Here is a 24,475-nt window from a genome sequence, read left to right as displayed (position 1 = left end):
TGGACTGAGGTCTCTGACCTGTCCATGCCCTCAAAAGCTGGCTGGGCCTCTCCAGGACATTAAAGTTGTTTTGCTATTGGTTTAAGTTTAAGTTTAAGGCAGTGGTATCTTCAAATCATCATAGATCTTATGTATTTCTATTGATGCATGACTTGAGCTAAATGTAGCATTTAGTGCAATGGCCAAAAAGCAAACTTTTGTCTGATCATAGCACTCATTTTATCTTCCACTTTCTTTCCCTGTGTTCCAGAGTTGCCTTCTGGCAAACACTCGCCCAAATGTCATGTGAGTTTTTCAACGAGCATAAAGCTGCAACTTGTGAAGCAGCCAGGCAAGAGTCGTTGTACAACAGTGTCTTCCATCGCAGCCATGGAGCCCTGCAGCTCCTTCACAGTGTCCACAGAACTTTTGGTGGCCAACTATTTTCAGTCAAAGATTTCTTGTATCCTAAATGTTTCATAAAGTTGTTTGGAAATGTTCTGTTGCCTTCTTGGTGCAGTTGGAAAGGAAATTGACTAAGTCTTGATGGCACTGCAGAACACAAGATGTGTTCACTGGAATTACCCAAACATTTCACGATTAAGTAAGACTAATCTTAATGAACTTGACTGTATTTCTGTAAATAACATCTTTAGTCAACATGAGATCAATGGGTCTTGTGATTTTATAGCAGATATCAGAAATTAGGCATTCCTAATCAAGAAGAGCTCGTCTAAGTTGATGTATCAATTTAACTGATTTCTGATGTTGCATTTTGAATGGATTTATGATAGTTCCATGGGAGTCAGATTGCTATGTTTGTTTACTCTAAAGTAAATACCCACATCAAGATGCTCTTTAAGGTCAATACAATGAGTTAAACTGTGATAAACACCAGTTATTTACCTGTTGGCATATGCAGTTTCCCTCAACATGCTTCGTTCTTCTCCTTCAGTTTGTGACTTTCTACTTGTCTAACAATAAACCATCCTTACATTCCTGACAAGGAGCAAGGTGTAAAGATAGAGTCAAGGATTTCATGCTGTGCCGTTTGGACAGCATGGTTGGTGTTTGCCCAATAAGTCTTACTTTCGAAAGCCAACAAATTGACAGCCACACCCGCGTTCTACAAACACTGGCCAGGTGCGTAAAGGTGTGAAAACAAGAGAAGCTCAAAGCCTGCTGTAGATGATTCACATTCCTTATGTCACCACTGAGCTGCACCAATAAGCTTTACTTTAAAGAAAACTAGACTATGACTGTTTTGAAATAAGGCTGTGACAGACAGCTAAGTTTCTTCCCGCACCTCTGCTCCACATTTCTGACTGGGGTTGACACTGAACTTCTGACGTTCTGCTGGTTAATCAGAAGGCTGGAAGGTGCCACCACTGTTGTAGAGCAGACCTGGACTTCAAGACACATTTTTAAATACCGGTCTTCTGAATAATCACTATACACCAAACTTGGCGGTAGAAAATACACCATCAATTACTTGTTCATGAAGGTGTAAAAGGAGGAGGAGGAGCTGCTAACTTGTCTAAAATATGTGTCATGTCCAGTGTCTATCAGACATGTTTTTGATGTGTGTAGGTCTTGGCGAGGAGACGTACATCCACACAACAAATGTTTTACAAGCTGTTTTTTACTGTGGCTTACCTGCACGGTCAGCCTTCAAAGTGTCCCAGACATTGCAGTTGAAATCGTCGTAGCCGGCCAGCAGTAGGCGGCCACTCTTGGAGAATGCCACGGAGGTGATACCGCAGATGATGTTGTCATGTGAGTAAACCATCAGCTCCTGGTCAGCACGCAGGTCAAACAGCCGGCAGGTGGCGTCGTCTGAACCCGTGGCAAATGCATTGCCATTAGGGAAGAACTGCAACAAAAGGTCAAAAGGGAGATTTTTCAGTGTTGACATTATCTATGAATACCTCCTTTACAGTTGAGTGATTGCATCAAATTATTCATAAGCGTTTATTTAGTCACTGTGATTCAATTTTTCTGTTGACCTGAGGTTATATAAAAGTAACTTGCCACACCTTTTCCTGCGCTATTAGTCCCTAAAAAGCGCAAAAGCATTCCCGTTCCCTTTATCAGAGTCCTTCAAGTAATCTGTGTATGAATTACTATTTCAATCATAATTAGCTACAATGCACAACCACGGATCTTGATGGGGGTAGATTAGTCCATTTGTCGATAATACTGTTGATAATGAAAACAAGCCCTATTCTGGAGCATAAATCTTGCAGCAGGAGAGCTCTGTAAAAAGACTATTAGCACAGCGATAAAAGGAAGATATTCAAATGTAGTGTCATTGTGGTCGCTGGTATCCACGGACTTTACGATCTACATCTTGACTTCAATCTGATAGTTTTGACTCTACCTAAACATGCTCTGAAGGAAATTAGATTTGATTCGCCTTTGAATGTTTTGAGACATGACACCCTGACATGATTGGTACATGTTGTATGTGTGTGTGTGGCCTTACGCAGATAGCGTTGATGTCCGACTCGTGGCCAGTAAAGGTCTGTCGGCACATTCCTTCTCTGATGTCCCAGAGCTTGGCCGAGGCATCGCAGGCTCCAGACACAAACAGCCTGGTGTCGGGCGCCAGAGAGAGACTCATGACATCACCGGTGTGACCGGCAAATGTAGTTGTCTGCTGACCAGTCTCAATGTCCCACAGAGCACTGCGAGAAAGCACAAACAACAATTTCAAATAACAGCTGCAAGACACAAAACAACATCCAGAGCACTTTGAAATTTGTTAGGTGTCATTCAAGAAGGAAACTGATCGAAATCTGTCTAGCCCAGGTAGCACTTGTAATTTAAAATACAGATTTACCCCTTTACCTTTAGGGCTATTTGTTAATCTAGATTATTTTGGTGTGAGTTGCCAAATGTTGGAGATATCGACCGTAGAGATGTCTGCCTTCTATCTAACATAATGGAACTATATAGCACTTCTCTTGTGGTGCCCAAAGCACCAAAAAACAACAACAAACAAACTCAAACTAAATAAGTCCAGAGACACAAGGACTAAAAACTTTACTTTTTAGCAAACATTCAGGTAAACCAAAATCTTTGGTTCTTCCCGTCTGGATAGTGGTTAGTCAAAAATAACTCACAAACAAAAAAATTGCTCACAACAAGACATTTTTTTTAATTTAAGTGTAAACTATAACTTTGGTTATAAGGTTGACTTTGCTTATAGTCGTTAACAGTTATAAAAGAAAGTGCTAATCAATAATTTTCTGGGGAACTGATATGGTTATAATGTTTCAACAAATAGTGTTGACAAACAGGGACAGCTTACAATATATGACCCAAGAAAATATGATAACCCTCCAACAAACACTACACTTGATATATAAAATTATCATTTTTGATTTAATTGTGTCAGACATATGTTGAGCTAGCACTTTGCTGATTTTTTGATGTTGTAGTTTGTGGCTGTGTTGTATTAGGTGCAGTATCACAACTCACCAGGTGGTGTCTCCAGAGCTGGTGACAATCTGGTTGTCATCCAGGAAGCGACAGCAGGACAGGTAACCTGGCAGGAATCAAACACACTGATTGAATAACTCATCCGTGATGGAGTGTATTTTCCATACTGTTAAGAAGTAGAGGCTTTATTTGCTTCCTGCTTGCAAAGAGGACAAAAAATTATTCCAAATTCTCATCACACCATCAGATGAGGTTGTGTGCACTGGGTGTGGAATTGCGGTGAGATGAATTGACTAATTCCCTCGCAGAAACAGAAAAAAAAACCTGTAGGGCATCCTCTGGTTCATGACTTGCTTCCATAATTTGTCCTTTACTAGCTGGCAGAGTATATATACCCCTCCCTATAGCGAGGGAACAAGAACTAAAATGCTGACACACTTCCTGCATCATGTGACACTGATCAGATGAATGCTCCTTGCCTAAGAGCTCAACACTTTCATTAGTTTGAGCTGGGATACGGCTCGACCAGCTTGTGTTTTTATAGAGGAAGACACAACATGTGACTGGCTGGTATCTCTTGGAAAATGATAATAGTTAGGCTTACACCAGTACATGAGCTTGAAACAGAACCCCCCCCAGCAATATAAGCCTTCAATAATAGAATGGCTCTGGGTTTTGGATATGATGACATATTACAACTTGACATTATGTATACAGCCTTGCACACTGTTTGGGTGAACATAGTCCTGACGAGTTATCTATTGATGTCTCACATTTTCTGGTTACTTAGTAAGTAGTAGATTTCACATTAATTCATTAAATCCCCAACTGTCTCTGTAGTATTACTGCTAAGCATAGTATGATTAGCACATATCAGCAGGGACTACTAATGAAAATGAAATACTCCTGAAGGTTCCAAAGACAATTTTTAAAGCTGTTTCTCATAAGTACAATGCACAAAACACTGAGCACACCAGATCTGGTGCAAATTATCTGTGTTAAAATTTCTGCTCCTCACAACAAAAACCTATCCCAACACAGAAGCTACAGTATATGGCTTGAGATCGCCCAGCAGCTGTCAATGTAACCAATATGCTCCCAGCAGAGGAGCACCTTCAGCAGAAGGCTCCTCACACCTAGATGTACCACAGAGCGCCACAAGAAATCATTCCTGCTGGTGGTCATCAAACTCTATAACTCCTCCCTCAGAGGGTCTGACACCCTCAGTCAGTAGACTTACCTGGACTATGATAACTGTATATATATATATATATATATATATATATATATACATACATTGTGTATATACTTTGTATACAAACTGTATATTTGTTTTAGTTCTTTATTCTTATTTTATTTATTTATCTCATAAAATCTCTGTAACAAAAGCAATTTCCTCCTGGGGATTATTAAAGTAATTCTGGTTCTGATGCACTTGCTAACGTAATATGCTGGTCACAGAACAAGGCTAGCCACAACAGCTAGCGTTAGCATCAAGTTTGGGGTCTGATTAGTTTCTGTATTGTGTCGTTTGTGTTGTATGATAGGTGATCTCAAGCCAAATATTGTCCTTTATCGGGTCTGTTTATTGTTGTTGCAGTGTTTGTCGTACAATATTGGATTTTGAGAAATTGATTAGACGTGCCGTGTTTTGGCAGCGAGCTTGCTATGACCTATGACTTTGAAGTCAGTTGAAACATCAGTCACTGGTCAGAAATATTTCCACAAGCAGAAATCTGCTGAATTAGGGGTCGGTCCAAATACTTTCCGCCCTCGTACAAATGTTTCAAGCATTCACCAGTTAGAAAAAAATCCATGTAAAAATGATATATTAGCAGATTGATCTGACCTTCAAAACACCCTGGGACTGATGGGTAAATGGTCCACGCTAATGTGTCCGGCTTACCTGTGTGTCCGGCCAGCTCACGGCTGACACGCACATTTCCCTCACGGGTCTTCAGGTTGTAGATGGAGCAGATGTTGTCCAGGCCTCCACAGGCAACATAGTTCCCAGAAGGGGCATAGGCGCACGTCATCACCCAGGAGGAGCGCAACGGGATGGCGTGGACCTGGAAGAGAGGAGGAAGATTTAATATTAGATAGTGTGCAGTGACAGATGGGAGAGAGAGAAGAGAGAGAGAGAAGAGAGAGAGACAGAGAGAGAGAGAGAGAGAGGAGAGCATGTGACAAAGTCTGTCCGCAATATTAACTTAACCTTTCAAGGGCACAATACCCACTATAAATAGCATCGCTTGGCACCTTAAAACACTTTGGAAATCTAAATAAACTAACTGCTAAATGGGGGAGTAATGGTTATTGCCGACTGGAGCTTTGATGAACGAGTAGAAGATTTTACCATTTGGAAATCTGATGTTTGTTCTTTGTTCACATTACCATCAATGAACTCTTTAGATCTCCAGTCTGGTTAATTTTTAAACCTTTGATTTGTACTTTCGTGAGGAGCATTTGAAAGAAACTGTGGTTAGACTGATTTTAAAAATAATCAACTGGAATACTTTCCCAAACTGCACACAGTGAAAATGCATATGCTTGTAAATACAACAATGAATGTTGAGTTTAATGCAGAAAAACAGAAGACTGTTCTTTAGAATATGATGGGTTTTTTACCTTGTTTGTGGTGTAGCTGTCCCAAATAATGAGTTTGCCGTCCTGGGAGGCGCTGACCAAAAGCCTGACAAAAAGGAAGAGAAGATAGCTCAAACTACAGAACAGTTCAAAAATGATCACAGTCCATTTGCCACTTTGAATCTTTACCACATATTAAAAAAAATCCATATTTCATCTAGGATGGACATGTTCCACAATATTCATTAAATATTGGTTCTTAGTTGCTGTCATGTGACACACAATGGATATTATATCCTATTTTATTTGTACATTTTAAAAATTTGAATAGAATTTTGTTGTGCAGACTTCAACCTTCTTTAAAACAGATAACTAAAACTGCAAAAACTACAACAGTAAATTACAAAACTTGGATTGGTTAATATAAATATGTTGTACTGTATGGAGTTTAAGCATTTAAATATCATTTGACAATATAAAAGCTTTAAATACCTCAATACCAGATAAATAAGCCATTGGCATTGCTGCTATAACAGGAATTCAACAGAACAGGCGGTGCTAAAGTGGACTGATCATGGGAGCTAAGGCATACTGATTAATATTATTGAAATTATAATACAGACAGCATTTATTTACTTTCAATATTTATGTGCCTCAAAACAAAACCTGCAGAGCCTTCATGGTAAGTGCAGTTATTCCAACAGGAATTGTTACAAACACTGTTTTGCATTCAAGAAACAGGTACCTCTGTGACTGTGCTCTGCTATCTGGGTGAATCCAACAAGAGTAACCACAGTGACGGTCCCAATACACATAGGACCAGGAAAAGGAGTGAACACATCAAGGCCTGCAGGGACTATGCAGGGACTATGCAAATCTTAACTACCAGGCTGGCGGGAGTGCGCTCACATGTGCACACTCTGGCAGATAATAAGTCAGGGACAGAATGGTGTGTGCTGGGAATTTTAGTCTAAAAGTAAATTAAGCCTTAAAATGAACATAATCAAAGATTATGTTAACTGTACTCAGTTTAGATGTGTGTGTGTGTGTGTGTAAGCTGGGAGACGATGATGCAATGTGAAGAGGTGCTCACTTTCCAGTCAGAACAGAACTCTAACAACATGGTTGGGAAGTTCCCATATTTAGAAAGACCTGATTTTGAATTCACAATCAGTCTGTGTTGATCATCCACTTAACGGGTCTGTTTGAGTAACTGTGATGCTGTCAAGAGACATAGTCAAACACAACCAAGGTGCTCGGCTGTAGTTTTGTTTAGCCTAAATAAATAGAAGCAAATGAAGAGCAGAACAAGTTTGTCAATTTTTTTCTGAAATTCAGCTGATGTAAACTGCTTCCAGGCTAAACCACATTTAGGTTTTTTTTACTCACTACACCTTTGGAGGCCAATGTGAGAAACAATTAACAGACTCATATCGATTGATTCAGAACTGCTTGTAGTGATGAACCAGCCAGTTGTTTGGCTGCTAGTGAAACCAAACAACTACTAGGTCGACTGCGATTATGAATCTTTTCATGTGGGACGTTAAGTTATGACTTACTGGTTACTTAAGGATTGAGGCTATAGAGTACAATAGTTATCATTCAAGCTCCCTCTGCCATACCAAGTAGTATTTTGGCAACTTTCAGCAAAAGGGAAACAGAAAGAAAAACCCCAATGCATTCAATGTATTGAAATAAAACTAGACGGGAACAAACCAGCTCTTCCCTTGATAAAACAGGGACTGAATCATTGAATGCAAATCTGTTTCATGTCCTATAGGTAAGGCACTGACATAAAAGCTGTTTGCATAGGGTTTTTTATTTATAATTATAATACATCACAATGATTTGCCTCTTACAGGCATTTTATAAAGATGTGTGTCTTTTTTAACCATTTTACTCAATGTATAATTGGTTAACAAAGAGAAAGTAGAACTAACTGAGGGCTTCCTTTCTCAAACTGTTGGAATCTCACCACAGATTGAATCAAAGTAGTGTCTCCATGTGGCTATAAATAGCACACTTAGCCTAGACTATGGGTCAAAAAATCTTCATGTGACCTTCTTTCTGGGTGGCTGAATCTCAGTAGGTAGTCTAATAAATACCCCAACTCCTCTGGGGGGTAAAACATTAACAGATGAAACAAACAAACAGGAAGAGCTGACGGTGGGTAAACACAGAGGTAGACTTTTCCTAAGTTATATGACTGGAACGATGATGAGGTGACATAGCAGTTTGCAATGGTCTCTCTGTGGACCACAAGTGATTAAGTTGTTGGTTGCTGGGGTGAGAGGTGTGTACAACTCCAGGGAAAAGCTTTATATGTTGCTTCATCTGCCTTGCCTATGTAGCCTCAACCCAGCTCTAACAAAGGCTGACTCCATTTTGAGTATTTTCCCTACCCACATACCCCACCCCCAATGCACACAAACACAACACACATAGACACACTGTGTCAGAGTGACTGATGCATTCAACAACAAAAAAAATGCTTTACCTATTGTGCATGTGCACAAATATCCCACTGTAGAATTTTGACAACACTGAGTATATGTTAATCTGATTGATGGCTTTAGACAAACGGAAGAGACCTGTTTTTACATGGAAGAGTGAGTGAATGTTGTGATTTAACGAAGTAGAAGTAACTGGCACAAAGACAGTGCTTTTATATCCATTTCCTGTATTTAGGAGAGGGGGGCGGGGCTGACGGGATGAAATATTTAGTAAATGGACAGAACGGAGTTGAATGAGATTACCTCGAGTCAGTGCCCCAGTGCATGGCATAGATTTTAGCCAGATGCCCCCTCAGTGTCCGTCTAGTGCGCATCTGAATTCGGCCAACAGGGTCGATGTTAGCTGTGATCTAAACAAAAATAAGATGAGAGAAAGAGTCACTTTGAGACGCCAAGACTTCAAGTATTGAGGTAAAGTGAGGTGGCATTGCAATTTCTTAAAGATTTAAAGCTATGACTGGCAAAAACATGTGAAGAATGCAGTCTTTAAACCATGCACTCAGTGTAAACACCAGCCACAGCCAAACATCAAAGCCCATTTTAGCATATTTCATAAAAAGGTTTTTATCAGAGTTAGAAATTAAATAATGGTGAGTGAAGATCATAATATAAACATATTTCTTACCTGAGACAGGGTAGCATCCGCACACGCTTTCCTGGCATCCTGAAACACAATAACCCATTCAACTCATCTATTAGCTGATTTTATGGACATATCAGTAAAACTGAGTTTCTCCACCAAGAATCATGCAAAAGAACCACTTTACATCTTGTATTTACCATAGATGCCCTCATAACTTAATAGTAAGTCAATAAGTCATTCAGCATGAAAAAATAACTAATCGACTAAAGTCTTAGTCGACTAAGACCCGATAAGTTGATGATCGACTAGGAGGGGGCAGCCCTAACAGATCATATTGTAGCTCAAATACCAGCGAGGCTCCTTCACTGCTAAAATCAATGCAAAATAAAATAATCAATATATAACTGTGATCTCAGCGTAACTGCAGTGTGGCAATGATGGCAACAATTTAAAAAATAAACACATGTCAGTATGCAATTATGGAGCAATACAAATGAGAAAAATAACAGCTCTTAAACTCTGCATCATAACAATTAAGATAGACTCATTAGGCTGCATATCCCTACAATGATGATAATAGGAACTCTGTAAAGGATTTAGCAGGCAGCTTATTGCCATTGCAATTCTCTGTGAAACACAGTACAGTTAATCATGATGGAATATTGTCATCCCTCAGTCTTTGGTGGCTCATTGACACATTGTTGGCAATGCTTTCAGTGAATTTGATCATTTCAGCCAATAATATAATATTATGTACTGTATGTACTTGTATTGGCTATAAAACCCGTAAAAGCTTTTCCATCTCCAAAGACTTATTAACCCAAGACAGACCTGTGTTTGAAGTACAAAACCTCTGTTTATTCAGCAATGGAATAATGGCTCAAATGGAATCATTTGTGCTCAATATTTATCATGTTAACATGGAAAAGCATAGAAATAGGAAGCATCTCAGTGAAAAATCTGCTTCCATTAACACCATTTTAAGATATATGTTTCTAGAGCACAAAACTTAATTGACAAAATGTCAAATTACTGGAACGAAATGAAGCAAAAAACAGGCAGACTTGAGGACACCGAAGGACTTACTCTGATCTGGTTCTTGAGCTGCTCAGCCTCCTGGCGTAGCTGATCCAGTTCACTCATTTTCCTCTGCTAATGGTGTGCTTCGCTCCGCCGCCTAGACTCTTGCTGATCTGGAGGAGACAAGAAATGAGAGGCTCAACATAAATTCTGCTCAGCTCATGTTGGTGGTAACACACAATATGGACAGTTAACGGTTGACTTTTTCTTATACTGAATGCTAATGCACCAAATTGTAAATACATGATGTGCTTTGTTTTTCAGTGATGAATTTATGGACATAGTTACTTCCAACAAAATGCATCTAAGGATCACATAGTGTCTTTTAAATCCAATCTGTAAGGCCCAGACAAAGTCGGAGGGAATCACAACAGCCCAACACTTTCTAGACAGCTCAAGACTCGTCCTTGCCAGCTTGAAACTGTTACCTAGCAACAAGCACTCAGCAGCTACTTTAGGCTTAAGATAACAATTTTGAGGATGATGTTGAATTTGTTCTCTCTCTCCTCTCACAAACAATAGCAAACCCTTGGGCAAAGATTTGGGCACACTGAGCAGCTGATAACCATTCCTCAACAGCCAAGGCAAAAATAAACAATATTTTAAAAAAATGACATTAAAAAAGAAACATGATAGAAAAAACCTAAAAAAAAACACTCAGCCATAAGAGAGCACAACATACCCCTTACTGACTGTCAAAAGGAGTAAGGATTAAGAGTCCAGATAGCAAGAAAGCAGAGAGACAGAGCAAGAGACCGGCTTGGGTTTCGTTGCACTACTGGAACCCAAAAGGTGCTCGGATGATGGGCAGGGTTTGACGAAGCTGTCAATGCTCTGGCCTCTGGACTCTAAACTCTCCTCCAATGTCATCCCTGTAATCCTGGGACACAGTTGATTCAGCTCCTCCAGCCAAATCCGGTTAAGACAAAACCTGCTGATGATCCTAAAAGCAGTGGCTATCCCGCTGACCCCAATCCTCTGGTTGACACTCTTCGCACTGACACTTTCACTCTCAACAGAAAGACAACAAATTCAACTAAAAATAATAAATACTATTGTAACTATTATGTACTATGGCTTACAGGCTTGTAGGTATGTTGTAAAACTGATGGAAGACAGTGTAGTCGATGCAGTCGTTACTACTTCATCTATTCTATAAGTCACAGCACTTCAGCAGACAAAACTTTCCAAAACAGCTGGCCCATTAAAATATTAAGTCCAGGATGATTTAGAATTTCAGTGACGGCATTCAGTGAAGTCATTTAAGGAACCATCTTCCCTTTGGAGCCCACTCTATCAATCATTTCAAGGTCAGAACAACCTCACAAATGTTTAAAACTAAATTTCCTTCTAGGTAACACTAAGTAAAGTCAATGCCCATCTGCTGCATACAAGCCAACTACGCTAGCATTTATACCGCAAACACACCTTACCTCCCTGTTTCTCTGGCTTTCGATTTAAGTCCTTTGTCCTGGGGAGTGATGAGACCTTCTCAATGAACACCTTATCCTTCAAGCGCCTGACATCTCAGTAGCTACCTGTCCCCTGATTGGCCAGAGCAGCTAAATGGGTCTGCATGTAAGCAAGGCGCCTTAACCCCTAATCTTGGTGATAAAAACAACCTCATGATAATATCATGGGCTAATTCTTGTCTTCTCCGTAATAGCCCTATGTGTAAGAGGTAGCGTAACCCACCAGTGGCCTGTTCGACAAAACCTATCAGCTGGTCAATAGATTTTGGAATCTGAAAAGTGTTTTGGGCCAAGGATATGTTCCAAAGGCTGAAGAAGTCTAGCTTAGGGTGATTCATATTCACTGCAGTGTATAAATAACTCAACAACCACACATCTACTGTTGACTCTTCCTTTCCTTCTATTACATAATTTACAGTAGAACTGGGCAATTCATCAGAATTTATTTTCAATGATTTCTTTCACTGATTATTAACACAAGACAATTGAGCTAAGGCGATTGTGTTGCATTGAATTTTGCAATGGTGCTCACTTTGTCTTATATTATAAATCCAGGGACTTCCTTTACTTTGCATCCGCCCATCCCTAAAAGCCCAAAACTCACTCTAAAATGCTTCTGTTGTAACATGTTTGAAAAAAAGATCATGATGTTGAAGTCCGAAATCCATTTATGAGTTGTGATCAACAGCCACAGTTCATGTTGGAATATTTCCAAAGCCAATGAATTAACTGCCTTGTATTATAATCTAACAAGTCTAAATTTTCGGTACTTGTATGATTCCATGTTTTTGCATTTATTTATTTATTACTTATTTTTTATTAAAAAGCCACTGAGAGGCCTAGTCGCACACAGCTTCCATTGTGTTGGTGAGTGTTTTTTTGCCAGATGCTGTTGAATTTTTGTTTGAGAACATTTAAGTAACTTTAGGTAATATTAACAGTCCTAAAGGGTTCATTGTAAACACTTTGTTGTCCTTATGTGTTTGCCCAACTCTGCAGAGGAACTATGTTAAGGGCAACAGATCCTGCTCCCATAAACATACTTGCTCCAGAGGTAGTCTTTTCCCATTGCCCAGGAACTATGGGGGTGGAGTCTGCAGTGCTAAACGTTGCTGAATGGTCACACAAGCCTTGTGGCTGCTGCAACACGTTAACAGCATCCGTTTGCAATCAAGCACTGGTTGTCCTTGCTTGAAATACCAATGTGACCGATGACAAAGTAGGTATACCATTGGCAGTCTTCTGTGGGCTAGTAAGCTGTTTATTGAAGTGTTCAGGTATTTCTAGTCAATTTGTCTGGATATGATCATATTTACTTCCGAGATAACTTGGGTCAGGTGTTTATTCGTTACCAGTAATATATCAGTATAGTTTACTGCACCAATAAAAAAATATTTACGGGTCCATAATTCCATATTGCCTCCTTATAAAACATAACCTGCCATCTGCACCAAACATAATCCAACATAGAGTCATATTTTGTTGCAATAACTCTGCAATCAAAAACTGCTAAAAGTCCACAATCAATCAAAAGGCTTATTATCTTTCTTGGTAATGCCCTACAAGGCCTCTATAGCAGCCATCTTCACTTCTTTCTTGTTTAAGGGGCTTTTTGTCTTTACTTTTGGCTTTAACTAGTAAAACACATGCTCAGTCTGGCTGAGGTCAGGTGATCGATGCAGCCTGTCAAAAACATTCCACAGTTTGGTCCTGAAAAAAACACACAGTCCCAAAAATTGGGTCAACTTAAGACTGTGTGAATGAATGAATAACACATATTTATGCTTTAATTATTTGCCTCTGTGTTCAAAAAGACCTGGCTACAGAAATGCAAAAGATCCAAGATCAGGTTAATGTCTGATTAATGAAATGTAGAAGAAATTATCCTGACACAAACATAAAATAAACCATTAGTCTTTACTGGCAATTAGTATTAGTATTAGAGGTGTGATTCAGAGGACTCTTTTTCCCTTGTGCTGGTGGTGGGAGTGTTGAAACCACTGGCAGCCCAACAGATAGAGCCTCGACTTCGCTGCCTTCTCTTTCTGCCAGCTATTTTTAGAGAGGTGGTGGGGGAGGAGGAGGAGAAAGAGGAGGAGGCGAGCAGACTTCACATTTTCCAGCCACTCCTATCAGCTCCGACATCTCGAGCACAACACAGTGACAAGGAGAGAGGAAGTGTAATTTGACTCCACACACACACTAGCACACTTCATTGGTATTTCTCCTTCCCATACGGCAATGATCATGCATTCGCCATTCATTTTCACAGCTTACAGACTTTTAAATTCTCAATCAGAGAACATTTCTGCAAAGGTTTCTTTTTTTTAAAAAAAGGACAAAATGAGAGAAAACAAATCGTAATAACAAATCCCTAATTAGTTGCCTTTTTCCTCTACAAAACTTAATTTTAAAGATAGGTGGATAAATAAGAGCAGTGCAATTGTGGATTTCAGTACTCCCTTTTAAATACTAACTCGTATTAAATTCAAGGTCTATTTAAAAATGTAATTTACAAAAACATGAAAATTTAACTTTACCTTTGAACAAATATTTTCAGAGCTCTGAAACCATAAACGTGCAGTGTTGCGGAAAGGGAAAAGACTCAAAAGGACATGTCATATGTGATCACCAACATACACTGTACTACTAAACTTATTTATACGAATAATCTAATATATATATTTAGCGAAAATATTGGAAAAATATAAGAAAAAGATTTTTGGGGAGGACAAAAGGCTCCACCCTGATGACATAGGACGGGTGTAGGCAGTGAGATGTTCTGGTGCACAAGAGGATAGAGGCAAGAGAGGCAAGCTGGAGGACAGAGCCAGATTAAACTAATGAGAGTGAACAAGCAGAGGACAATTGGGAGGGGAGCTGCTAATTAACCCCTTGGTGAAGGGGAGCAAGGCTCGGTAAGCTTCCCAGCATTAAAGACTGAGCAGAGGAGGCCTACACTTACTTCATCCTGGGTTTCTTGGTATTCCCAAAATATATCTTTTCTCATCTGGTTTTCAGCCAAATACGCTGCACTGTATATGTTCTGTAGAGCACTGTACATATTGTCCAAAGAGTCAGCACAGAAAACGCTACATAGCATAATGCAATCCAGTACAATAAGCCTGCAAAAAACAAATGCCCTACTACTGTGGAAATATTTGAATGATCATATATCTGACACCTTCTTTGCTGACGAATTCCCCCTTCGACTTTAATGCTCTTTTTCCACTGCTTAGTTGCTGCACTGTATTTTTAGGATGAACCCACACTCAAGAAATTTTGACACCAAATCAACTGAAATACTGCTCTTGACTACAGTGTCTCCGTTATAGTCCAAAATGACCAGGCTATATCTGACAATACATCTTTTTCCCTCTTTAGGCCCTCTGCAAAGCCCAGAATTGACATACAGATGTAACCAAATTGGGGTAGTTGTCCAACACAAATATACATTTTTTTTGGGAAATATACCGACAAGCTGATCTTGAAGCTTGACGTACATTTGCCTCAAAACTGCTCCAACTGTAACAAGCGTCTTCACTTCTTTTAATTTAACACAGAAATTATCAGAGCAGTAACAGAAAACACAAATGCTCTACCTGTGACATTGCTATGTGATTGACAGTCATCGCTGGCAAAGGATTGTGATTTGGGCCGATAAAGGCATTTTTTTTTAATAGATTGGAAGCAGCTATGCTACTGTGGGACCATTTAAAATCTGTGGATTTTTTTGCTCTGGGCATGGCAGAGCCTCCTAGAATGCTGGCATGCTATCTAAATCACATAGCAGGGCAGAATGTCAGTTGTTTGGCTCATTGTAAAATAGCATCTTCTTTATATTTCGGAATCTCTGTGTGAAAGGAGATACTGAAACCAACAGTGTTTGTGAACTCTGGAGCTCACAAAACAAACAAATCCTAACAAGGATTTTGAACAGATTCACTTTGACTGAGCAACTTTGGTTTTAACAAACTGTTTTCTTTGATTGTGCATGTTTTTGTTTGATATGCAGGGCCAGGGTGCATAAGTGTTGCAGGTAAATGTCAAAGACAAAAATAAGTGAAGGGAACATCCCAACTGATAAATAAAAAAAAGCAAATAATATAGACAACATAAATTGTGAGCATTGGGTGTTCGAGCAGTGTTGTTGCACGTGAAGGGAAAACGTAAAGGACTATGCAATCAACTTTTGCTATATTTTGAGATTCAAACATCATAATTATTTCTTCACATATTGTCCAGCTGTGAGACAGAGGCACTATATGTATTAAGCACACGGCAGTGTTAGAAAGGTGGGGTGGAGATGGTGGGCTTAATAATTTACGCCCTCCTGCTTGGATACCAGCTGCCCCACCCCTTGTCTTCATGAGAGCTGCTTCCCATCTCCCTGGTCTTATTGTTCCTTCTAACTCGCTTCTCAGTAGGATCATATATTGTAGTGCTTTAGAGTGCCATTTAGGTCTTAGTTAATGCTCCTAGAAACATACAGTATGTGGGTACAGCTCGATATGGAGGGGACTGGTTTTTGTTGCAAGTCTTTGAGTAGCTGGCTGTGGCACTTTAGCGCCTCACCACTGATCTGTGTCGGCATGCTGCCTCCACCTTAATACAAGTACATAGCCTCTCTAAGCAGGCGTTTCCTTTTTAAGGGTGTTTCCCTAGCTCTGCTTGTGTCTCTCTCTTCCCTTTGTCAAAACATTCAGCGGATGTGGCGACAGCGCACACACTTTACAAATACACTTGCTTTGTGGTTTCTGCTACCGCCATTGCACTTGCCAGTGTCCATCCCGGCTTTGAATCAGCCTATGCAATCAGCTGCATTACAATAACAGGTTACACAGGACATCCTAGCAGGCAGGCTTATGCTAACAGACAAACGGAGGGATAAAATTAGAGAGGAGGATGGAGGATCAGCAGGAGGCGCTGTGTGTGGTGCTGGAACACCAGTGGATAGGCTGGCACTTCACACAAAATTAGGTCAGTCTGACTTAGTTTAGGCCTTGCCCATGCTGGTAAACAAATAATCAAGACTGACTGAATGCAAGTAGCTGAGTATACTGAGAGAAGATGCCATGAGACAAGTCACTGAACTAACAGGAGTACATACTGAACTAAAGAGGGAACCAATAGGTATGCAACAAAATCATATGCAAGCCATTATGAAATACTATGTTTTGTACAGAATCGTTGCTTTTGTTTGGTGAATAAGAGTTAATCAAAAGGATGCACAAAGTGCAGAGAGATTTTTGAATTTTAAACGCTTTTAAAAACTATCTGGTGACATGTAGTTGCTGTGCTTTTCCTCATTTATGTTCATTACAAAGCCTGCAGCTACGGAAAGTAACGGAATATCTATTTCTATGTTGTTGACATAAAGGCACAGCGTGAATTGGGTTCACCTGTGCCTTTATGTCAACAACATAGAAATAGACTGAGGTGTTCGTAATACACATGCAACTTCACACAAGCCCCTTCCATAGTGCAGTCCTGCAAATGTCTCGCTATATTGCCGGAAAGATCTATGCCGGCTTTTCGCCTTAGGGCGTTCATAGTGATCCCGCAAAGGCGGGTCGTGCGACAGAGCAGCAGCAGTGCTGCATAGTAGCACAGTGCTAATAGGCTACACAGTTAGCTCTGTATCAGTACAGTATGTATGTGCTGCAGCAGCATGTGTTCACTTAGCAACCTCTGTTTGTGTACAACAAGCACCTGGCCCTCTGTGCACAGTTAGCGATGACGGTTTATTTACGATCAGCAGCGGACACCAAATGTACAGTTAGCATGCCGGTTTGTTTACAATAAGCGGCAGGCGCTGTGCACAGTTAGCGACTGCGTCGGCAACCACAGTCAACAGTAATTTGACGACTGTCAGACCAAGTGGGTGGCGTGTGTTAGGCGTCACACGCGACGTCGAATATTTTGTCTTGCCGTGATGGCCCGTTCATAGTGGTCCCGCTTCCAACAGTCACAACAATTTGTGACTACATCATAGGATCATTTGATCCTGCTTCGGGCGCTTTCATAGTGCAGGCGAGACGTTACAGAGCTGTAAATGTCCCGGCATGAAACGGCTCTATGAAAGGTGCTACAGATAACCATGTGCCTGGTTCCATTTAAAGATAAACAATGCAGGTAGTTTGAAAATGCAGACTGTGTGAATATGTATAGATAGTTTTGGCACAAGAAATCAGTGAATCTAATACAAATCTGAGAACAAAACACAAATAAAACAATCTACATCTCATCCCTGATGCAAATATGCATTTCAGAAACCTCAAAAGCAAACAATGTTATTAGATCTTGGATTTTGGATTTTAGCAAGCCTTGATAAGCTGTTTTATGTGTCGTTTTCCAATTAAATTTTTGTTTAAATGATAACACATTGTACATTTTCACCATGGTGAAATTGCAGATGGCTCTAAAACCACTATTCCTGGCTTACAACGTGACTGCACTTTCAGATCTGGAATGGCTTTTAGAAAGGCACTCTATCTGGAGAGAAGCCACATCATTTCTTCATCCATCCAGTGGAAGAAAACTGCAATATTTAAAAGCATTCTCCCACCCCTGTGCCCTCTCACTTTGTTTTAGGAAAATCACATATTGTGCTCAGCACCTCTACTCTAACTAGTAGTAACAGCTTAATCATAGACTAGTTTTCTCCACCAAACTGGTAACATTATGATCAGTCAAAGCAATACAGAATTCAAATACAACTAGCACTTTATAAGAGTAAGCTGCCCTGATCCAAGGATTGTTTTGGCTTAATAATGCCTTATTCCCATATATATCTCAGGCAGAGGATTGAAAGATGATGTCCAAATCCTGTCCAAGCCTTACTGCCACATCATATTGCTTCTCTAATTTGTTGCTCTATTATGTAGAAGAGTACATAAATGTGATCATATTTGGTATTGGCTATTATAACTCTATATGGAAATACTCACAAGACTCTGTAATCATTTTCCATGTTTAAAGATATCCAATTTTGTTTTTACTTGCACAAGACAGAGGCAAAATCATACTGTAAGTGCATGCGCCTTTTTTTTTGTCTGGTTGGAGGGTGAGGGTCCGTTTAAGTGCTGTGGGGAAGTGATGCATGGTAAATGTAGCTGAAACACAACCAGGTCACAAAGAAGGCAGGAACAAGGGGGTTGATGATGCAGTAAGAGAAGGCAGAAGGGTATTGCTTCTGGACATTTCTTAAAAGCCCCTTCCGATCTCACTCACTTTGTCATTCCCTACACAACACACTTTCTATGGCTTGGTGTCTTTCAACCATACAGGGGGCAACTACAGCACCGTAGGAGGAGGTAAATCCATACTCTTCATGTAAGGCTACCATCAGTATGAATTAATATCTTGTGATATATCAATACAAAATCTGTACAATGCATATTAGCTCTGAATGGTTACTTTTATTTACTTAATTTTTTCTTCAAATCATCATCAAAAAAAGTGAAGCCTTGATAGTAATTCTTCAAATCTCTTATAATCTATATTTTTATGCTAACTATACTCTCAAAAACTCACTCTCAAAATATATTTCATCGCATATTTTCAAAAACAGCCACCAGGGTAGATCACAGCATTGAAATGGTGGAATGTTTGAGGTTGAACACAAACACTCCCTCTCTGAAACAGGCAGTGCAAAAAATACATTGAAGAAAGCGGCCTAATCTCAGAACAACCACCAGACCAAGCTTTGCCCCTAGCGACTGTAGTTTTTTAAATGTCTGTGAAACTACATTACTGTTATAGTAATCTGCTATGTCTGAGTGGCTGCCCTGACAATGCAGTGTGCGAGTGTGATCTTCAGTACTGTGTACTGGCGACTACTCATGATATACAGCAATTAACGGTTATTTTAAAAGTTTACAAATTGTGGATTATTCCTTTAATCACTGTCTGATGAGTAGGTGGATTTCAAATCCTTCTCGTTCTCAAGAAGAATGGCTGAACTGAAAATGAATAGCCTTGGGCTCCATAACCTATTTTGCTCCATTGAAAGTGGAGCAAAATCCTGGGGCTACAAATGAGTATGCATAAGCTGACACAGTTCTGATCATGATGTTCCACTGAATTCGGGTGTACAATTCATTTGACGGAAAAATTAAACATTGCGGTTCAGCAAGTTCTAACCTGAAAAGGCTGCCTTTACCTTTTCTCTGAATATTTTTGGGGTGAATGTCATACCTTCCCTTTTGCTGTTAACTGGCCTTGTTCAGACCTTGAATTAACATCGGCCATTGAATCACAAGTGCAAAGCTTTAAGTACGTCAGCTACACCAGGCATTTGAATGAGTCTCCACATGCATCTTGGATGACGGCTTGTGATCTCACTTCCCTGCTCTATCCACAAATAAACACAAACCTAATTTCTGACACAATACCTTGTTGTTTGTAACTGGTGGTAGGCAGCAGTATGAATATCCTACATTTTTGCAAATTTGGGTAAACTTTTTAAACATAAATGTACAAGGTTACTGTCAACAGGGGATACCAGGGGACCTCCCTACCGCCAAACTGGCCACCTTTGCCAGGCAATGGTGGTGCACAAAGCTTCAGAGGGATGAGAGCAGGCAGGTGTCAGATCTGTGCACAGCACCAGAACAAAAACACCAACACATCACAGACAGTATAAAAGCATTCAAATGACAAGATTTGCTCCGGGGCAAACCACATTGCTCAAGATGTTTGATGCACTGGGCTTTTCAAAAATAATTCAGACATTGTAAACAAAGCCAGCTAATGAGTAAATACTTCCGCTAACACAGAGGACATCAGCTGAGTAGGCGGTCCTTCAATGTGGCCCAGGACACACTCACGTACACACTGCTAAAAGAATGTAGTCTGAGGGGTTGGACCTCGATGGGTCCTTAACACATCTCAGGTACATTCACATCTGTACTTGAGCTGTCCACATGTTAATGCCAGGTCTAATCAATGCCTCTGAGCAGAATTGTACAGTAATTATTTGTAGAAAGTCAACGTTCGGCCACTGAAACATCCATGCAGGACAAACATGGGCCCAGAAGAATGACACATGCATTAACGAAATAGCTGACATACATTAGCTTTATATGCTTTCAATTTATGTGATATCATTTCAGTCCATTGAAGCCTCATAGATCAGGAGGGGTGAAAGGCTGGCTTTATAAAAAGCATTCTACAGGACACATTGGAGCTGTATGCGTGACACAAAAACCTTTCCACATCAGCGGACTTGGAGCCAGGGGCAATAAGTGCATGGTGAAATCCTTGCATTTCCTGAACAACAGTCACACTACCTTAAAGCTTTAAAAAAAAAAAAGATGTGCTCTCCATTACACAATGCACAGTTACCTTGTTTCTGTTACTGAAAGCATGCTAATTAATGCAATGTTGAACCCCCTTTATGAAATCTTAATAAGCCCAAGGTTAGGTGTATTGGTGACTTACTGTAGGCTAATTATGCAAGTATGAATGGTTGTATATACATGTGTTAGCCATGCGGCACACGGTCTTGTCTTGCCTAGCCTTTGCACCAACCCAATGTGTGATGGAATGATGCCTCCTGCCCCTTGCCCTGCAGGTACAACAAATGGATGGATGAATGATTCAAGGTTTAAGTGTTTTTATGGTCTGAAATAACTGGATTTCAAAATTGATGCCCTTTATCTGATGATGCTATGGTCTAAGTATTCTCAAAATTATTTTACATGTGGCTTATTGTTATTATACCCATTTGAGCAACATAGGTCAAAGTTTTATCACAAAAGGTGCAAGTGCCGTTTAGATTCCACGACCCACTGCTTTGAAAAAGCTGAGCTGCCAAAATCATTTACATTACAGTGGTACATTCCATTACTTCCTGTTGCCTACCTTATATATTTGTTAACTAAACTGTCAAGAAGTGCTTTGAATTATGTTTAATGCAGATCTGTTTATTTTAAAAAAAACCTACCCAGAACTATAAGTATCAAACCTCTATTTACAGACAAATTGATCATGTTGTTTTTGTTTGTTTTTTTAACCCAATGCAGCTCCTGTCACATTGCTTGCTGATGCACACTATCATATAATTGAACACGGTCAGCAGACATTCCACTACTGTGATGGACTTGGCTTTATAAAATGGTAAACCCCCCCAAAACCCAAATACATCTAAACTTTGTTAAAATCATGTATTTGAGTGTTAAAACACTTGTTGTAGAATACATCTTTACATGCAGAAAAGTAAGGTATGGAGACATCTTTTTTCCAAACACAGCTGTAAACTATGACTTTAAATAGGCTCAGACCTTCTTGCAAACATTATTCAAACTAGATGTGGAATGTGGGTGAACAGTCTCTTTAACTGGGTACAATTGAATGTGTATGCTTCTTCAGTGTGGCTGCCTGGTGTGGGTAATGTCTGATGATAGGGGACATAACATCAATGGGACTGACGGTGCAGTTTAATTGATTGATTAGTGAAACATTCCATGATGCAGTGTGCTCTTACTAGACATAGTGCATTGTTAGAAATAGCAGGCATTGGCCATTGTAGTACAAGTGCCTCCCAACACTCAGGACAAGCTAAATGAAAACAACAAATATCTGACAAAGTATATCACTTTAAGCTGGTCTGCAAAACAACCCTCTGAAGAGGGAACTTCAAGTAATAGGGTCAAAGCAAACAGAAATGCTAGCAATTGGCAAAAGTCATGAAGACAATTTAAAATCCATGTTGAAAAAAAAAAAAAGCAGTCACATACATTAACAAAGGTATGTTCTGTGCTCGGGACAGTTGCACAACTAGCTTTTTATACAGATAAATGAATGAGTTAAATTAAAAAAAGGATAGGAAGGTCAGGCTAGCCCAAAGCCAAAAGCATGACTTTATTTAAAACATAAAATACACTCCTTTGATTGCATTAATAATCTACCCCTCCCCCCGTGCTTTCTCTCCAAGCTCCCAAGAGAGGAACAAGTGTGTGTGAAGAGTCACATGACAGTTAGCACACTCTTTTGCTCAAGTGACTATGGCCTTTCTTGCTTTAAAGAGGAAGAAAACTCACTAATACAGGCCGTCTTTCCCTGTCATCTTGGGATTCAGGTTTGGTCACATTTTCCCTGTGGTAATCAAATGTAAGGGCTAGAATGTAAATAGACAATTCAGAGTAGGTGTTGAGGTGCACATGCAAAGCCCTGCTAGGTCTTGTGATGGGCTTTCAGCAGGGTTACACAGTGTCTGGGTGGTGACAGGCTTGTGTGTGGGTCACCAAGTTGCCCTGGTGCCGCTTTGCTACTTTGACTATTCAAAACATTGGCTAAGACCTTTTGGCCAGTGGTGATAAGCTATGTGTGCATAACAGCACCACAGTCAAACTACACACTGGGAAAACTCTAGGTTGAATTTCCCTAATACTGTTGACCTGGGGATAGGGAATGAAAAAAATCAAAACATAACATGTCATGGAGAGACAAAAAAATACCCTTCATACCATAGATACTCTCATAATGAGGGTCTACTGATGGGCGTTTAACCTTTGGTGGGCCTATTCCTGTGAGACAACTAGAACAGGTTAATCTTTGGTTGGCCCTGTTGGCTGAGACCCCAATCTGCAGCATAGCTCCATACACCTCACCAATTAATGAGAATCACTTCACAGAATGACTAAATACAATAAGTTTTGAGGTTAATTTTTGTCCATATATGCTCGCCTGTTCTCAGAACCTGCCCACATATGCTCATTTTCTATTCTGTGTTTTAACAGACAGACACTTTAACAGACAGATCCCATTAATGCAAAAGTTGACCCGAGTCACAGTGATGAAGGCGGTATAAGAGACAAATCATGCTTAAACCAACTTGTAAGATATCTGAAGAAGCATCAGTACTGTATTGTATTAGGTGTAATATATGAGCACACATATGGCTGCTCCAATGTGGTCAGTGTTAAAAAATAATTTCTGTTGATGACGTGACTGTTTGGCAACTGCTTTCTACCAGTTCAGGGTAAAGGTAGGCAGGGTCCATTCCTTTGAATCCATCCACTCCAAGTTGACCGATACGCGTCATGAAACAGCAGAAACTTTCTTGGTTAGAAAACAAATACTTGAGTATTGCAGGAGGACTAATATTAGCCAATCAGCGATATGGGCAGGACGAAAGTTGCCAAATGTTATCAAGCGTCAAGCTGTACGTTTACATATGGCATGTCTTCTCAATATCGGCCAACACAGAAATTGGTTTTTCACTCCACTCTTGAGACCCTGGTAACATTGGCATGGCAACGCATCAGTGTAAACTTAAAATGCGTTAGATTTAGGGTGATATGTTGGTCTCTTGTGATTAGTTTGGAAAAAAATCGACTGCCCCTCCCCTAACTGAAATTGGTTAAATTGAAGTGGATGGAAATGGAGCATAACGAGTTGAATTCTGTCTGATGTCAGGCAAGGGTAGTGGTCGTGTTGGAGGGGTTTGCTCAACAAGATGGTAGCGACCACAGAAAGGTCAGTAGTACACTACATTCTAAATCTAAATTGCCACAGGTCTCGAAAAGACCCCCAAAAATTGGTCAACTTTAGCTGCCACAATGGGATCAGGCCTCAAGTCATACTTTCAGTCATTCATTGCCACAAAGTACAATTGTTAGTTTCAAACCTGTGCATAAATCCATGCCTGATAAGTTGTGACGAAATCCACCATCAGAATCAACTCCGCGAGTGACAAATATGCCACAATAGCCATTATTTCAGGTTTTAATTTCACTCACTAGGGCAAAGAAAGTTATAGCAAATCATGGGTTCATTGCAGTTTTGAATATTGATTGAACTCTCTCCGGATA

General features: G+C 40.0%; 1 protein-coding gene across 1 annotated transcript in view; it reads right to left on the bottom strand.

Moving 5' to 3' along the window:
• The window catches only part of gnb1a (guanine nucleotide binding protein (G protein), beta polypeptide 1a), a 35,384-nt gene that overhangs the window by 4,267 nt on the left and 6,642 nt on the right, over positions 1-24,475 (bottom strand). Inside the window, exons 2-9 of the mRNA XM_059332564.1 lie at positions 10,192-10,298; positions 9,148-9,186; positions 8,766-8,872; positions 6,052-6,115; positions 5,330-5,492; positions 3,463-3,529; positions 2,465-2,666; positions 1,636-1,852 (exon numbers count right to left, since the gene is read on the bottom strand). Coding sequence (XP_059188547.1) covers positions 1,636-1,852; positions 2,465-2,666; positions 3,463-3,529; positions 5,330-5,492; positions 6,052-6,115; positions 8,766-8,872; positions 9,148-9,186; positions 10,192-10,248 — 916 coding nt within the window. The 5' untranslated portion in view covers positions 10,249-10,298. The remainder of the gene's footprint in view (positions 1-1,635; positions 1,853-2,464; positions 2,667-3,462; positions 3,530-5,329; positions 5,493-6,051; positions 6,116-8,765; positions 8,873-9,147; positions 9,187-10,191; positions 10,299-24,475) is intronic.

This window comes from Centropristis striata, chromosome 5 (assembly GCF_030273125.1).
Source record: "Centropristis striata isolate RG_2023a ecotype Rhode Island chromosome 5, C.striata_1.0, whole genome shotgun sequence".
In the NCBI taxonomy this organism is placed as follows: domain Eukaryota; kingdom Metazoa; phylum Chordata; class Actinopteri; order Perciformes; family Serranidae; genus Centropristis; species Centropristis striata.
Note: the sequence above shows the minus strand (reverse complement) of the source record. Positions and strands in the feature narration are given on the sequence as shown.